The sequence below is a fragment of the Netta rufina genome (assembly GCF_964035555.1).
Source record: "Netta rufina genome assembly, chromosome: 25".
Taxonomy (NCBI): domain Eukaryota; kingdom Metazoa; phylum Chordata; class Aves; order Anseriformes; family Anatidae; genus Netta; species Netta rufina.
The window spans coordinates 5,991,740-6,009,717 of NC_140149.1; the positions used below are offsets into that span (position 1 = coordinate 5,991,740).

General features: G+C 50.1%; 1 protein-coding gene across 7 annotated transcripts in view; it reads right to left on the bottom strand.

Moving 5' to 3' along the window:
* Nucleotides 1–16,480, bottom strand: part of KMT2A (lysine methyltransferase 2A) — a gene marked incomplete at its 5' end in the record, with an annotated part of 45,995 nt that extends 29,515 nt beyond the window's left edge. For 6 of the 7 annotated variants that reach the window (XR_014619122.1, XR_014619123.1, XR_014619124.1 and 3 more), the window contains 6 exons: nt 265–329; nt 1,099–1,333; nt 1,583–1,760; nt 2,991–5,659; nt 7,040–7,109; nt 16,094–16,465. Coding sequence is in view for 4 of the 7 variants with exons in the window: in XM_084301523.1 (XP_084157649.1) it covers nt 265–329; nt 1,099–1,333; nt 1,583–1,760; nt 2,991–5,659; nt 7,040–7,109; nt 16,094–16,465 (3,589 nt within the window). Of the gene's footprint in view, nt 1–264; nt 330–1,098; nt 1,334–1,582; nt 1,761–2,990; nt 5,660–7,039; nt 7,110–16,093 lie in introns of all 7 variants that reach the window. The other variant, XM_084301525.1, reaches the window with a different exon arrangement.
* Between the last annotated feature and the right edge of the window lie 1,498 nt (nt 16,481–17,978).

Genomic DNA, 17,978 nt, shown 5'->3' on the forward strand with positions numbered 1-17,978 from the left:
ATCCGCAGCAGTTCCCTACAAAAGGGAGGAGAAACTACAATTCTAGTGCTGAAAAAGACAGTTATGGATTACGGACGCTGTCTGTACTCACGTTTCTCCTACAACTTTCATGTGACAACAGCAGAACAGACAGGTTCCCTGTTAACATTTAATTTCAGACTAAACTTTCATAGCTCAGTGTAGTTGCAATGACAGCATAAAAAGCAATTTAAGGTAGGAACATTTCTTTCTTATCCTACACTTGAGCCAAATCTTTCAGCCTACCTTTAGCTTGCTTCTGGAGATATGCTTTAGAAGGCATCCACTGTAGATTCTGACATTTCCTCATCCTACAAAGAAAGAATATGTTGTGTAATCATACACTGGAAGAAAAATGCAAACACAGAGAGAATGCCATAAATATTCAATTTTTTTTAAAGCTATCATCAATACACTCCCTTTCTTCAAGTTATTTTTCCCTTCTTCAGAGGGACTATTTATAATATTAATAATATTTAAAAGAATATTATTTTCCATTCTGTTTTCTGAACTCTCAACACAATTTTGCGGTTAATAAAGCTGCTTATGTAATAACTGATTCGCTAATAAATCCCTTATCAATTCAATTTCTTAGGTATTGGCATTTGAGTAATATCAGGATACTTCTAAGAACTCCAAAACCACATCAAACTCTCTCAACAGTAGTTCTTATGTAATCCACAATGAGGTCATTTCAGCCAAAAAAATAGTTGCTCTGCTTATATGGATTGGGATAGATTTGGTGTAATCAAGTTTTTAAATGTTCAACTCCTATTTTTCTCATGTCTCATTCCAGATGGTTTTCAGTGCTATGCAAGGTTCTTCAAAATGGGGAGAATAAGTTATAAGTGAACTTCAGAAAAGGAAGGTCATAAAAGCACACCTTGATTCTAGATATACTCTCCTAAATTAAATTGCTTTTAATTGCTTTTTACTGTGATCCACCCTCAGCCCAGGCCAAATTCATTCCAGGCCTGCACGAGAGGGTTAAATCTGTTGTTTCCTACCTCAGAATGTGGATGTGCTCATCCTACTCTGCATAGGAATTAGCTGAAGAATTTCTCACATACACAAACTTACTTGCAGCACTGCTTCTTTATATTACGCCCACCAAACTTGGGCTTGTCCAGACAGTTAGTACAGACACCACAGTCCTCTGGAACCTGGCAGCCTGAACACTGCCCACAGCGCCTTGACCGTCGCCCCTTCTTCACTGGTGGTTCTTGCTGTGTCTTATTTCTGGTTACCGGCTTAATTGGTTTGATAGGTGGAGCAAGAGGTTCTGCCTCTTCTGAGCCGGCTATTGATGACTTATCTGTCAAAAGAAATAATAAAAAATCTAATGTGAATTCACTGAAGTCATACAACTTTTCAGAAGCATCTAATGAGCTCATGGAATTTCTTCTATTAAGTGTAAGTTAATATACTATCCCCTGTTAATTGCTCGATGTCCTCATCTTTACAGGTTCAGATGTAGCCATATTTATTAGAGATGCCACTAACCCAAGTAGTCAAAGCAGACCTTCTGTGAATCCACAAGTGAAAACTGGAAGTCTTCACCTACCGTCATTCCCCATGGAAGACAGTATCTTCTCTCGCTCTTCCCATGGTAAGGCACTCAGAGTGGGCATGTCGTCAGGAAACACGGCTCGCTTACGACCCAGTGCAACAGCTGCTCTCCTGCAAACATGTTTTATTCGTGGTCCTCGGACTGACGTTTCTGATGAATCACTCTCTTGTCCCTAGATTTCAGAAAACAGACAGTATTCCTAAGAGAGGTACAAAAACGAGACCGGGCCACATACAAAAACTTCTAAATAACCTAAAAAGAGTTAAATTATAACTCCGCTTACATTTTGTAAGGGTCAGGATAAAAGTAAAGGCTATCAGCCTTCCAAGCCTTGGATACCCACGGGAGGATAACCTCAAAAGGACAAGAAGTTTTACTCGTTTGGAACTACAAGGTAAGTTTCTACCTGTTACTGGACAGTGAACTCACTCATGACGCTGTACGTTATTAGGGCACTGACATCAGAAATTCAGAGTTGACTGGAATTAGGGTAAACAGACTAACATTGAGCATTAACTGATCTGTCAGATCGATTTTGTAGCAGCAAACCTTTAAGATGAGGGGATAGTGTTTACTGAGGTGATAAAAGAAATGCAGCATTTTAGTACCATTTTCCACATTTTTAACATAGGATTCTGACATATTTCCTAATAAAGAATTCCACCCAAAGACTTAACTGCAAGGGCTTGGGCTTCTTAGTATAAACATGCGAGGCATACAGAAGCACACATTTATTCTTTCCGGGGACAAAAGCTTAAGAATTCTTTATTTAAAATATGCACTTATTTTCAACACTAACATTATCTGGGAAAACGAACAAAGAAAATCCTCTCTGAAAGTGTGTTTCTATCAGAAAACATCTACCCTTCTGACAGCTAAAAAGGACTGCAGAAGACAGTGGTTTTGGGGTGGGGGAAATGGGGAGAGGGAAGAGAAGCCAGCAGTAGGAAGCAGTCCTCCAAGCAGATGCAAAACCCCAATGGATTTTACTCCTTCCCATAAGTAACAGATCAGATCATCATAGGGTAAAGTTAAAAGAGAGAGAGAGACCAAGATCAACTCATCTTTAGAAAGACTATAGCAGTTTGCTAGAACCATGCTTTTAAAAATGCCTATTACCCTCGCTGCTTACTTTGCTTAGATTTACACAGAGAAACCGAATAAACAGTTCCACTGCACTGTTCTCTAAAAATGCACGCAGCTCCCCCTTGAACAGTAGCTTTCTCTCCCCCTCAACTTCTGCCCATGCCTTCTCATTTTTGTATCATTTACCATCTGTTGCACTAATGGCTACTTAGCTTGGCACATTAACTCTTCACATTCACGATATGAAAGATACTTGTGACTGTCAGTGCAAATTCAAAGTGAATAAAGAAAAAAAAAAAAAAAGGGAAAAAAATACCTGTGCTTTTGGCTGATCTGCTTGTTTGAGGGACTTGCTCTTCTCAATCTTGTACAGCTGGGCTTTTGCTTTTTTCAGAAGACTGGCTACCCTTTTGTCAGTCATCGGCAGTTTGTCTGCTTGAGCCAACATAGAGCTGATGGAGGAAGCGGAATGTTTAACAGTGCTTGATGAAGGAGTAGAGAGACGCAGAGCTTTTTCTTTCTCCAAAGATGGCACAGTGGGGCTGAGGTCCAGATCTGATTTGTCCAACCCCCCTCTACCTTTCTTGGATGTTTTGGTTTTGATGGCTGTTGTATCTACCAGAGCAGCAGTAGAAACATCTGCCACGGGATCTATTGCTGTAGACTTCCTCCGCCCGGCAGTTTTTTTTGCAGAAGATGATGCTGCAACATCTTCACTGACAACTTTTTCTTTGGGCATTTTACCTACAGGAAACAAAGCAGAGCTACTCTGAATTTCTGACCCTTTTCTCCTTTTCTCTTTCCTTGACTCCCGTTTGTTCTCCTTCTCTCTCTCTCTGTCTTTCTCTCTGCTCTTGTCCTTCTCCACACTTTTATCAGCGTCTTTATCTTTGGACAGTTCCTCTGTCGCCCTGTCTTTGTTTCTGCCTCTCTCTGTCTGGGGACTTGGAGTGAACCAAGGAAAGAGAGGAGCAGGACTACTAGATGAGAAAGGCTCTGCTGGAGTGCTAGTCTGCTTCCTTTGTCTCTGGCTTCTTTCTGCTGATTCCCCAGACTGCGTTAGGGAATGGGAAGGAAAAGTAAAAGTTGAATTTAAGGCACTAGTGGCAAGAGAACTAACAGAAATGCTAGTTAATGAGGAAGATACAGAAGACTGTGGGGTGAGAGTTGTCAGGTCAGAGGTACTAAGTCTCCCACTTCTTGTCCTCATGGAGTGCGAAGGAGATCTGGGTTCTGAGCGGATAGGGCTAAACACTTTTCTCTTTCGTTTCCTAGAAGAGACACCTGTTGCAGCGGTTCCTGTAGTGGTTCGACCAACCGATGAGGGCAAAGTTACAGATTCAAAGATTCTGGAGTGGGCCTCGCTTGGAGTGAATCTCGGAGCTCTCAGCAGAGGACTTCTCTTGTGCATATCAAATCTTGTTCCAGAATGAAGAGAAAACAGCCGTGCTGGAGCTGTAGCACCTGGTGTTGAGAAGCCAGATGCAAAGCCAACATCCTCCGGTGTTAGTGGTGGGGGTCTGAAGTTATCAAATATTGGTTTGCGGATAAGCCCCTCTTTGGCATACTTTGCTGATGAGAAGTACTGTGGTTCTGACCTGGAATGCTTTAGAGAAGTCCACCTAAACGTTGGCTCTCGCAGAATTGATTTCCGTTTCTCTTGCATTGGTGCAGCAGACGTAGGAAGAAAGGGGGAGGCTAACGGTATGGTAGGAGGCATGAGCCAAGGAGTACGGTCTGAGATGCTGGAAGCGGGCTGTAGTGGCGGGGGAGGAGTGAGCAGAGGGGGAGGAGGAGAGGACGACGACTGCTGCTGCGGCACACTTGGCAAGGCTGAGAGTTTTTTAGCAGTCCTCTGGCCAAAACTTCTTTCTGTTATCGAAAACCTTCTGTTTCTCCTATCGCTGTTATCGTTCTCAGGGGACTGAGAAACAGGCAGAGGTGTGTGAACTTCTGGAGTATTACTGCGTTCCTCAGAAAGCGTCTGCATCTCCTCAGAAGCCTGAGAGTCTGTAGATGTATCAACGCTAGGGCTGCTGGACCGCGAGGAATCTGAAGACATCTGAGATGAATGCTGAGAAGCAGCACTGGATTTTTCACTGGATCCGCAAGAAGTAGCGCTGAACCTGCTGTTTGGTGTGGATTCTAGTCTGGATATTTTAATAGGAGGGTCATAGTCTTCATCTTCAATGAACCGTTTGGGCGTTTTAATAATCCGTGAAGAGATAGCGCTTACGACCGGCATAATGAACTGTCGGATATTTTTAAGCTGGGTTCTCCCCTTTCTGCCCTGCAGTTTGGCTGCTTCTTTCTCAATCTTTTTTTGCGCCCCCTTCTTAGCCCTCTGCAAGAGTTGCTTAGCAATTGTTGCATCCGTCCTTTTTGTAGAAGGTATAATCCTAACAGGCTTAATCCTGCGCGGACTCTGTCTGACAGCAGTCTTTTCTTCCTTTGTGAGAGGTGGTGTGCCATCCTTCTCTTTACGTATCCTTTGGGGTTTCTCCAGCTGCGAATTTATGACTAAGGTTGAGGAAGTCTTTAAACGTTCAGAAGACGGTGGCCTCCCTCTCCTGCGCACAATCTGAACGCTTTTCCTCCCGATCTGAAGTTTTGCCCCAGGCTTAAATTTAGATTTCAGTGGAGAGAGTTTACTAGTTCTTAATTTCTTAATTTTAGTTGCTTGCTGAAACGTAGTGGATGGCGACCTTTTGATTTTTTTCAGACTCTCTTTTTCTTCTTTGCTTCCCTTCTGAATATCTGATGTGCCTTTGACTTGTGACAATTTGAACTTCACGCTAGTAAGTGTTGGAGGTCTTCCTCGTCTTTTTTCCCCACTTTTCAATTCCTTCTTCTTTACTTTCTCCATGGGTGTGGTTTCAGACTTGCTTGAAGGGGAACACACTGATGAAGAGTCTGATAGTACAGCTGAACTTCGGTCAGAACTGCTCCGGGGCCTCCCACGAGGTTTTCGTGGACTAGATTTAACTATGAGGGAAGTAGAGAATGGAGAGGACACGTTAAATTTATTTCTCTAAGTGTTGGCTCAGCTTTATCCAGGTCACACAAGTATTTACTCTGCATAAATCACGACTCACATAAATTGCCAAAAACTTTTCAGTTCATCAACAAACAAAAAATTGATCAATCCATGTAAAGACCTCCTTCACAAGCCTTTTCTCATAAAAAAAGGAGATTTAGATAATTTTTTTTAAAATGCAAGCTTGCCTTTCTACAAGGACCATATATGCCATTGCACAAAACCACCATCAATACAATGGCAAAAGAGAATGGTAATTCATAAGCAGATTTGTAATGTTTCAAATGCACTAAAAATTATTTTGAACAGAACAAAACGGATCACGGTTGAAAGGAGAAAAAAGAAGTCCCCTCTTCACTAGTGCCATCTATCTAATGGATACGTCAGTAAGGCAAGAACAACATACAGGGGGAAGCTGATGTAAGGTATCTTACTAAAAAAATGGTTTTAGTTCTGAAATACATTTAGCATTCAGGACTGCAGTTGGAAGGATCAAGCAGATGTGCATGCCTTGATTACTCACCTCTACCAATGCATTTCACTCCATACCCACCAACCCAGCTATTCCAGTTCTGGGTCTTCACACAGCTCTGACAATGTACTTCATTCTTCATCTGAAACACCCTATTAGTATGGCTTTCCACAACAGAACTTGCTGGCAAGGCCAAACCAAGTAGAGTATTGTGGTGAGAGCATTTATTGACAAGAATCTAAATCAAAACCAAACTCGTTTGTGTGCATCCCGTCATGCTTTGATCCTACATTTAGAAAGTTTCTTGAAAAAAAAATAAAAATACAAGAACTTAACTATAGCTTATCGTTAAGCGTTCTGTATTTGTTTTGTTAAAAAAAATATATAATTGAAGGTTCCAGTTACAGGAGATGAGTTTATTGAAAAATATTAAAATGTTCTACATGGGACTTTTTATTACTGTTTCTTAAGATTAAATTGTTCCAACTGCATCTTAAATGGAATTTTGTAAAGAAATGTTTACTTTTGTACCTTGTGACTACTTCTGTCTACCCATAGCTGAACACATTCCTGAAACTAGATCCTAACCATTAAAATAGCTGCCTCTTTAAAACACTGACTTCAGGTTTCAGATACCAATTTCATCAGTGTAACTCTTTTACTCAACGTTTCCCTGTTCCGCAACAGATCAGATCTAAGAACACCACAATGACAGCATCCAAAGCTAAGCTGAATCCAAAGTGTGGTTATGGCCTTGATGGTGGAAGAGATTTGAAACAACAAACAGGAAAGACACGGCAAAACCACCACAAAGCAGCACACTCAGACAACATCCGTTCCTGCTGCATGCACATACCTGTGGGGGACCTGGTGGGACTTTGTACTTTGACTTCTTCATCTGAACCAAAACCTAGGAACTGTTCATCCTGCAACAGAGAAATAGATGGAAATTGGAGGATGTGGATATTAACATTTAAACACACTTAACCGTTATCAAGGCATGAAGAGATGCTAGAAGATTTTCTCTCCCCAGGTAACGTACCCACATTTGTTCTTCAAGCAAACAATTGCTAAAAAGGAAATACTTTTCTTTATAGATAGATCAATATGTATGTATTTGTATAAATAAACAAAGCAGTTAGAGCTTACAACTAGACAATGAGGAGGAGTTATGGGGAAAGAGAGGACAAGTTCCTATGAAAACAATCCTTTAACGCCTCAAATCTGCTGCTTGTGTCAAAGCACCAAGAACAGATCACTCCATGGGCTAGCGGTCAAAGTACCCTAAGGAGCTACTTGAGCTAAACAAGCAAACAGCCAGCACACATCTCCGTGTTTATTTTTGTAGTACCACTGTAGAATAACTTCTTCCAAACTCATTTAAGAGACCGGAGGAGGCCCAGCAGCAGCCGAGGTCTCTAAGTAAGCCCAAGTGCCCTGGAGGTTTGGCAGGGCCTCTGCTCCCTGCAGCCTCTCCCCGCAGGCCTTGCCCCTGCTCCCAGAGCCAACAGCAGTGCTCACAGCCTCTGCAAGGAAGCGTACAGTTTTGGGGCCTCTTCCTTCTATTTTAAAGGTTTTTTTTAACCTGACAGAGATGACAGAAATTGTGAAGACAAGGGAATAAAACCACTACAACAAGCGCTGTAAGAAGGCCAGGTGCAGGTTACAAACAGAGGAACACTGACCTGAGGCGCAACACAGCTAGGAAACAAACTCAGGCTAGAAAACGTCGATTTTTGAAGTGACAGCTGATTTATGAAATGACATTTTTTGATGTAGCAAAGCCCATCAATACTCCGACTTGATGCTATGGGCGCTCTGTGCAGACTAAGCCATTTTTTCCAGGGAGCATGCAGAAGCGTAAAACCTCATGCCGTGCCACCAAACCCTGCGACAATCCATTTTCATGTCAACCCAGGTTTCCTGATGCACTTTCACCTCAAGCAGCTACGTCCTCCTTTCTTAAATCCCCTCTCTCCTCGGAGGCCGGCCACGCCACTTGTTGCTCGCTCCTTTCAAGCGCCGCACGCCCCGGCTGCGTGCTCGGAAGCGGCTCCCTGCTCTGCTCTGGAGGTGCCACGGCTCGGCTGCACGCCGCCTGTAACACCCGGCTGAGAAGGGAGCCGTGGCTGAAGGCTGCCAAGCGCATGCTCCACGCCGCACGCCCAGCGCCGCTCCCACAGCACGTGGGCGCGCGGCGAGATGTAAACAGCGTGCGCAGGGCTGCGGCCGGGGAAGGGGCCTGGCGCCAGCAGAGGGGATGCTGCTTGCTGAGATATCAGGCTGAAACGCTCTCCACAGCGAGGCAGAGAAGGCAGGCAGAGAAGCCGCAGGCTGCGTGGGCACGGAGAGGTTCAGAAGGGTATCGGGAACGGCCGCCCACCCTGAGCGATTTTTTCCGCATTAGGCTACCAAGAGGGGTACCTGCAGAGCTCTCAGAGACACAACGCGCACATCGTGCATCTTAGGCATGGGGAAAGGCCAAATATTCATACAAATAACGCTTACTTGTGTGTGTATGAGCACGCTTTCCCCAGGAAAACAGAATTCAACGCCACAAGCAGGAGGTTGTTAAAGCAACAGCCTCCTGAACAAGAGCTGGGAAGAATACCTCAGCTCTAATTGCAGACGTCAGGGCAGGGAGTGTGCTGCACGGCAGTGCTGAGCTGCCCAAGAGCAGTGCTCCTCCAGGAGACCGAGCTGCAGATCTCTGAAATCCCGGTTCAGTCCCTGCCCTCCGTGCCACACCATCCTCCCTTCAGAGTTCAGCCATTGGCACCCCATTCCGGACCTTGCGATGGGTTTCACCCTCCTTCTTTTCTTCCTCTGACATCTCTGTTAAATTAACTGTCGCTCCCACTACAAAATCTTTATATTATTTCTTCCTTGTCCTCCTGTTTCTCAACAGATCACAAAGTGATGCTCCATGCTGCCTGCAGTGCTCTTTCTGCCACCAAGTCCCAGCCACCGGCACTGCTCCACCACCTGCTCCCACCCCCAGCCAGCAGCGCTCGCTGTGCACCAACCTGGCCTGCTCTGTATTTTACCTGTTTGCATCCTGCTCGCCTGAAACCTTATCTGCCTCCTCACGGACTAAGACAGACACGCACTCGAGCTAGGGAGGAAGTATGAGAAACAAGCAGCCAGCTACAGGCTCCGGAGCAGAGTGCTCTTCACAGGGCCAAACTTAAATGTAAAGAAAATGCATCTCCTTGCTGAGAGGAAGGCTAACAATAACTACTGATCCTATAGGCCACTTGGTGGAAAATATAGCAATGATTTCTTGCCACGGAACAATTCAGTTTGAAGGCTCAGCTCCAGTTGAACACCCCCAATGCTTCATTCACCGTCTGCACGGGAATGGTGCTGAGCAGCCCTGGTTCCAGATGCACGGTGCTGCAGGGGGAAGGAAGGCACACGTCTACAGGAACTGACCCCTCACCTCTGCAGGAACTCACCCCTCACCTCTGCAGCTCCAGCTTTGTCACCAAAGGCAGATCTGCTCTCATCACATCTCCAACAGACCGTTTAAAATACACGACACCATGTATCCGTGGATATATATTGGTGTTTTTCCCCAGAAGAGTAACAGATGCAGACTTTGCAAGACCGAATAACTTGCCTATCCCTGCTGAGAGAGGCAAGTTTAACTTCAGTTAAAATAATACCTCGCTCCAAGACCAGTTAGTGGCACTCGACCTCCGTGTGTATGACATCTGCTGGTGGTGAACTACTGCAAACCTCAGGCAGCAAAAACGGAGATGCCCCTAACATTAAACGCAGTCCCTAGGCACTTAATACTTGCAGCTTTTAAAGAACAGCGAGAACCACGTCGTGATCAGACACAAAACACTGCTGAAACTGGAAAAAGCCGTTCTATAAAACCAGCCTTAGTGGAGCCGTGTGTGACCTGCCTGCTACAGAGCACTGAGGGACACAGCTCCAAGCACTGAGGGCAACCCCTCTGCTTCAGGTTTCCGTCGGTGGTGGCACTAAGAGCCCTAACATGGGAAGAAAGTTTGTCACCGCCTTACATACACAAAACTTTTACAAGCTTGCAATTAAAACCAACCTCCCTTGCAGTAACAAAGTTGCAGAGGTGTTGACTCCCAGCAATAAGATAAAAGAGCTGTCCAAGAGTCCTGAACTGCACCTGCTGCTACGTTACAGTAGCTGCCAGAAATGCCTTTGTAAAAAAAAAAAAAAAAATAATAATCTGGGACTATTATTTTGTCTGAGGCTATTAAACCAACCTGCTCTATTTTGCCAGCTGTACGCCCTACCCCACAGCTGGAACCTGCGTTATTCTCAAGCTGATCACTGCGGGTCCCTTCCAACTCCGGCTATCCCATGACTCTGTTAACTTAACTTTTCCAATGGGATTGATGAACAGATCGATAAAGAAATAGATTTTAAAAAATGAATTCCTTTGGCTTCATTTCCAGCGAGAAGCAGCCAGCCCTGTACGTCATTTAGGTTTGTTCCGTGCTGCTCCTGCCTGTATCACTGTCCTCGTAGCTTGGCAGAACGATGAGCGAGTGAGAAGGCCCCAAAACCAGCACGCACGGGCAAGGCTCAGCCACCCTGTTGGCCGGTCCGAAGTCAAAATTCAATTCTGGGGCAAACGAAGCAGGAACGGGCACTCCAGTTTTTCCAGAAGTCGCCGTAAAGCACGACAGATGGAGAGTGATTAAAAACCATCATGGGTTTGAACATGACCTCATTTACCTGGGAAAGAATAATGCAGCACCAAAAGGTCGCTGGGGATTATAAATCAAGGCAAGGCTCGCCTCTCGGGCAAGGCACCAAGCCTCGCTGAGCAGGCAGGGGCCAGCTCCTGGCGGTCAGCAGAGCTCCTGCATCCATCCCCGCAGCAGCCTAAAGCTCCGAGCAGGCCAACAAAGGCTTCTCCTGAAGTCCCCTGCTTACTGCAAGAACTGAGAACTCCCAAGTAAATCTCTATCTCAACACAATCTACCGCAACCCTTGAACAAAATTGCCTTGCTAAGGATTTCTGATTAAAGGTCCCAGGGGAAAGTCCGGCCCCAGATGCCAAACTGCCCCCCGGTGCAGGTGTCCTGATCCACCTAACGGCCTGGCCCAAACGACTCTCACAAAGGTTTAGTTCATTTTAAAGCAGCGACTTGATCAACGCTTCCTTTATCTTCCTATTCACCCTTTTGATTTCGGCCCCAGTTACGCAGCACCTCAGCTTCTCGGAAGGAGACGAGCTGCTGGCAGGAACCACAACACCCACCGGGCTGCGCTGGGGGGAACGGGCATCCTCGGGGTCAGCAGACAGCAGCCCCTGGGATGAGCACCGGGGGCACTCGGAGCTCCAGTGGGAGGCAGAACCCCCCGGTAGCTCAGGGAGAGGCTTCAGCAGCGATTCCTGGCGGCACAGCACCGTTCCCAGACAGCAGAGAGGACTCACTCACACCAGCAGGCCACGTGTTGCACATCCCGGCTCCATCAGTTCGGGCTCTCCACACAAACAATTCTCATTTCCACTTCCACAACAGGAACGCGTTTCAAAGCACCTGAGAAATGCTCCTGTTTTGCTTCCAGTGAGCTTCCAGTACCACTACTGCCACCAACTAGTGCCTGGAAACATCTCACACATGCACAAACAGCTTCAACAACAGCAAACTTTGTATTACTGAAGTATCTCAAAGGCTGGGCTACGTTTTCTGGCTTGTTTCAACGAAAAGAAGTTCACATCACATTGAAAAAAAGATCACTTCTTTTGTGATCCCTTTTGCAGCATCCCCAGCTTGATGCCTGGGAACTCACCCGCTGCTGTGCACGGGGCTGAACCCTGACAACTTCCACACACAGTGAAACGCAGCGAGGGAAAAGCCTCAGGGGCTTGTGCAGCACGGCCACCTAGCTCAAAGCATGCAGCTGCCCAAGAAGCATCCCACTTGTCCTTCACTCAGTGGCCCCCAGTGCTGAACACAGCAGCCAGGTGCAGCATCTCCCCGCTGAGTCCCTTTGCCTGCCCCTTCCCAACCAACCCTCGGCCCAGGGAGGAGATGGGGGTGCCTTGCAGGAGGTGCCGCATGCATTTTACTCGGGTAAATCCAACTTTACGTTCCCTGCCCGCTCGTGGAAGCCAGCAGCACTGCTCCCGTGCACTCAGCCCGTCAGGAGGATGAGGATGCAGCCTCCACTGGGAAGAACTTGAAAGCCAGCTGAGCAAGCTGAAGGATGAACAACTGACCGAGACACCCAGCCATTTCTTCATTTCCTCCACACCTGATGCAGTAAGATCTATAGTATGGCACTCCGATTACAATAAATAATAATAATAACACCACCACCAATAATAACAACAATAACAGAAGGGCAGTGCAACATAATCCTGCAAGAATCTGCCCTGTGAATTTTCCAATCAAAGGCAAAGCAATGTCCAAAAGCCCCTGGAGCAAAGGGGTGGGTGTGCACTGCTGCTCCATCCGAGGCTGCCTTACCTGCTGCGAGGAGTGACACCACCTTGATCCTCACTTCACAGCTCAAACACCCAGGCGGCTTTGCAGCGACCATTCAACATCAAATTAGGAAAGGGAATTCCGAGGCAGGCAGAATTTTAATGCCCACGTGAAAAATAACTCATCTCCACGCTCAGCTCCGGCGTTAAGCGAGGCAGGGAGGCGGCAGCCACTCCTCCCAGCACGTGGAACTGGTGCTGTTTCAAAACAAGGCGGCCACCAGCGAACATCCAGGGCTAACAGCTGCTTCGTAAAGGAGCCTGGTCCATGGGCAATGGCAGCAGTGCTATGAGGGATGCTGTCAGTGCTGCTGTATGGCACATCAGCCCCCAAGGCTCTACAGCTCGGTGCTGACTTTTGGCCTGACGCAGGTTTCTGAGGGGAAGTGTCACCGCACACCTGACAGCACGATAACCGTGCCAAGCTCTGGTGAGACTGCCGGGATGGGCAGGGAGCTCTGAAATGACAACTGCACCAGGCAGACAGCACCTCCACAGACTTCCCTCGTCACTAAATGCACACGACAAGTCAGGAAAACACCATCAAATTCCCCTTATCGCTTAGGCATCACTCCCATCATGCAGAAGGATAACACTGTACCAGTGCCGCTGTTCTCAAGCAGTTATAGTTTAACTAAGCACAAAATCCCCCCCGCCGGCTCCTGCCATGCCAAAATCAAACACCATAATGCTGCTCCCTTAACGCTAGCTGGTTTCGAGATAACTCAGTGAAAAACTGAACTAAAACAGAAGTATTCGTACAAAATCATCAAAAAGCTGGGGGATATGCAGTGACATCCCCAAATTCAGATACTTCTATATTAGAAATCAAGCCCACTACATTCTGCAAAACGTCCAGGGAGACGAGAGAAAGACTGAGTGAAATACTCACTCTTGACTTCTACTCTTCTGTTATATCCCACCAGATTCTTCTGTTAATGCACAATTCCAGCAGATACGCAGGGCTGGGATGCAACACGCCACTCAGGAACAAACCAACCACCCCAAAAGATGGCAGAACATGTATGTGAAACACTACACAGCTTCCTCCACGTTCCTTTGGTGACCATGCAGCCACCCACTCCTCAAGGGCTGCAGGTGGCACCCGCACACTCAGTCCCCAGCTGAACCAGGGCTCTTTGCACATCCCCTGCTCCTACCGCTTAAATACCTGGTTTCTAGAGCATCAGAGAAGGAACCAAACATTCCTGTATCAGCAATGGGAAAATTGAGCCAACGAGACCCCCCAGTGCTCAAGAGCAGCTGCTCCTGGTCCATCCCAACACGAGGAAACTGCAACTTCACAGCAGGACAAGGGATGCTGGGTCTGCTCCTTCCCTGCCCATGAGCAGTGAGATCGGTATCAACCTACAGACAACCAGCCACTGAGCTTATTTCCCACTGTATATAATATTTGACAGGTTTTAATAGCTAAATAGAAAACCTAAAAAGACCTTCAGATCCAAGAGATATTTCCTTCATTAGCTGCTGGTGCCAAGAACGTATTTCAGCTATTTTGAAGCAAAGATGCCCTAAAAGCAAAACTGCCACAGATCTTTCAAAGATGCCTTAGACTTTTGAGATGCAAAGGCATGCTTTAAGGCAAATGCAATGGGAGCAACAACAATAAAATAATAAAGAAAGATCCAGTGTCATCAAAAAAAAAAGGAAAGAAAAGAAACACAACAGGTTGCTGACCCCCCGCAAAAAAACAAACAAAAAACACCAATAAAGGACAAAAACCCAAACACAACCTTTTCAAGTTGTTAACTCTGTGGTCAGATGCATTAGCAAGGTTTCAGTCATTGCTGCCACTGAACTACCTCAAGAGACACTAACTTCTTTCAACCGGGCACAGCAAATTCCATTCAACCTGGGCTATGATAAGCAGAGCAGTTTACAAATACAGCAAACAACCATCTTCAAGGTGTTTGTATTAAACAAAAGGGATGCTAGCAGGCAGCCCGAGCTGAAGCTATAGCTACCGTGTTCATTAAGTTAGCAGCGTTCCCAGATCAGCTCTAAGTTTGTAAATCCAGCCCCCCCCAAGCATCGCTGCTGCTGGACCAGGAACTCTGCAGCTCAGAGATGCTTGAGCTCAGCTGAGCTCCACTTCACCTTACCTACCAAAAAGCACCGAAAACAAGCCCAGAAGTAAACAATATTCCTGTACATGCCTTCATAACCTCCAATATCATCAGCGATGAAAAAGGAAAGCAACTGCTTCTTAAAAGGGCGACAGATCCTCAAAACACAGCCTCGCACGCTCTGCACCTGACAGTCCGCCTTTAAAGCGGAGGCAGAAGGAGCCTTTCAGCACCAAAAGCCCTTTCCTCGTACAAAGGAACCGGAGGATCTTCCTGCCAGAGCAAGGACCCGGCTGGCAAGCGCTGCGAAAGGAGAAGCGCGGGCCGGGAGCGCTGCAGCGCGTAGCGAGAGCAGCACGGCCCCATCATGTCTGCCCTGCTCTGGCAGCGGGTGGGCTGGCGTTACTCCTGCTCTGCCTGCCCGCCTGCTCGAGGAAGGCTTCGAAAACGAAGGCAGGAAGGAGAATGGCTCAGAAAAATTAAAAAAAAAAAAATTAAAAAATCAAAAAAAAAAAAAAAGGGGAGGAAAACAAAACCCCAAAGCGGCAGCAGCGCGAAACGCGCATCCTGGGGAGGCGAGGGGGAGCACGGGGAGGGCTGGGGAGCACCGGGAGGGCCCGAGCTCGCAGCCCCGGTGGCTGCCACCCCCCGCTGCCCCCCTCCGGGCTCCGTCTGCTCCCGGTGGAGGCCGGGGCGGAGCCCTCGGAGCATCCTTCCGGGGGTGGTGGTGGTGGTGGAGGGGGGGGGGCGCAGGTGCCGCGCAACACCCGGGGCTCTCCTCACCCCCCCACCCCCGTTCTTCCCGTTGCCGGGAGGAGCAGAGCAGCCCCTCGCCCCCCTCTCCCCCCTCACCCTCCTGGGGCTGCCTCCGAGCCTCGCTCCCCTCCCGGCCTCATCGCCAGGCGGCTGATGGAGGAGGCGATGTCGGTGGGGAGGACACCGGCGGCAAGTCGCGTGCGCGGGGAGGGACCGCGGAGGAGGGCGGCGGAGGAGGAGGAGGAGGAGGAGGAGGACGAGGAGAGGGGGGGGGGGGGGCGCTGGGGGCTGGGTGCCCGCCACCCCCCCCCCCCCACCTCCCCACCACCACCACCCCCGGCGGGCTCCCGGCCCCTTTGTGCACTCCACAGGCACGGCACGGAGCGGTGGCAGCGGTAGGTGTGTCCGGAGGGGGCCGCGCGGCCAAGGGGGGGGTGTGCCCGGAGCGGGGCGGAGCGGGGCTGTGGCGGAGCGGGCCCCGCGCTCCGGGCCGCGCCGCGCCCTCCTCTCCCTTCCCTTCCCTTCCCTTCCCTTCCCTTCCTTTCCTTTCCCTTCCCTCCCTCCCGGCCCCGCTCACCTCTCCGCTGCCCGCCTCGGCCCCGCAGGCCGCGCGGAAGCGCCTCAGGTTGATGCCGATGGCGGCCGAGACCTGCAGCGCCGCGTCGAAGCCCGGTCCCAGCCCGGCCGCGGGGCCCCCGGAGCCGCCGCCGCCGCCGCCGCCGCCGGAGCCCGGCGCCGCTGCCCCGCCTCCCCCGCTTCCCGCCGCCCCGCCGGAGCCCGGGCCGCCGCCGCCGCGCTCCCCTCCCTCGCCCGTCGCCGCCGCCGCCGCTTCGGCGGCTCGCAGGCTGCGCACGGCCGGGACCCGCAGCCGGGAGCCCCCCAGCCCCCGGCGGCCCCAGCCGCCGCTGCCGGGCCGGGCAGGGAAGCGCCACCGACCGCTGTGCGCCATCTTTACTGTGAGGCGACGAGCCAGAGAGCGGGGCCGGGCCGCGCCCCGCGCCCTGCATAGCGCTCCGCCGGCCCGCGCGGGGCCTGCATAAGGGAGGCCGGCATTCAGCTTGCGGGGCTCCGCCGCGCCGCCGCCCCGGAACGCGCCTAAGCCGCGCCCGCCCGCCGCCGGGCCTGCAGAACGCCGGGCGATATCCAGGGTCCCGGGCGCGGCCCCCGGCGCGGCCCCCCGCCCTGCATAGCGCGGCGGCCGCCCGCCGTGACGCGCGGCGCGGGCCGTGAGGCGCCGCCGCCGCCCGGGACCGCTCGTGGGGCATAAACGAGGCAGAAACGAGCCCTGCCCAGCTCCGGGGACCGGCCCCGGGCCTCAAAGGGCACCCCCGGCCCATCCCCGGCCCGGCCCCGCAGGTAGGTGCGAGCAGGCCCGGCCCCGAGCGCCTCCCGCCGCCGCCTCAGCAACGAGCAGCCGTCGGTGCGGGCCCCCGCGGCCTACCTGCTGCCTGAGGGGAAGGTTCGGGCCCCAGGGGGCTCCCCGGCTGCCAGAGCCGGCGGACAGTAGCTGCCCCGCTCAGCAGAGCTGCCCGTGCTGTTTGTTTCACGCTGGGCGCACGGCGACGGAGCTGCTGTGGGAGCAGGAGAGGGGTGGGTGCTCGTCAGGACTGCCAGGGAGGAGGAAGAAGATGTCTATTAAAATAAGACGGGTGCTGTCTCGCCAGGGAGCGTGAAGGGGACTGGAGTGTTTCCAAGCCCTCTCATCCTTTACCAGTCACGTTTAAGCTGATGTTCCAAGTGAAGGGATGTGACAGCCCCTGCAGCCCAGCACTGGTGTGCGAGCTGCAGCGCAGGGCCCGCTGCTGTCAAATTGGGGCTGCGTGTGAGTGCCTGCAAGCTGGGGAGAGCAGCACAGCCTGGGGAGGAACAAGAGGCACATGCACACCACGCTCTGAGTGGGACAGGATCTTGCAGGCTTGCTTTCAGGTAGGCTCCTTGACGAAACCTGCAGATCACAGTCACACTTTTAATCCCAAATTTGACACATCCCTCAGTAGTGGGTGTGCTGCAGCCTCCTCAAGAGGCCCAACAGGTCCCCCTCACAGCTGGCTGCTGGGGATAGGAAACTAGGAACTACCAGGTGTAGGTCACAGGGCTGTCATTCAGAGGCAGAAGAAATGAACCCCTTCCTTCACATTAACCACACATTATCTGTGTAACAGGCTCCCTGAACACCTCTGACCCACCCTGTACAGCCACACTGGGGATTCACCACGTTTCCCTGCAGCATACCTGGACACAGAGCAGAGCAGTGGGGGACAGGAGGCAGGAGAGCTGCGGAGCCACGCTTCTGCGAGTGCTGTGCCTTGCTCGAAGCAGGGTAGCCTGGACAGGAGCATGGAAGCCTAGCTCCTGCTGCACTCACCTATGGAAGCCCTCAAGTTCTTTTAGCCTTTGTTTCCTCATCCATCATGTGGAGGTGACTGGTACCTTGGTCACAGGTGGTGAGGACTTCAGCCACA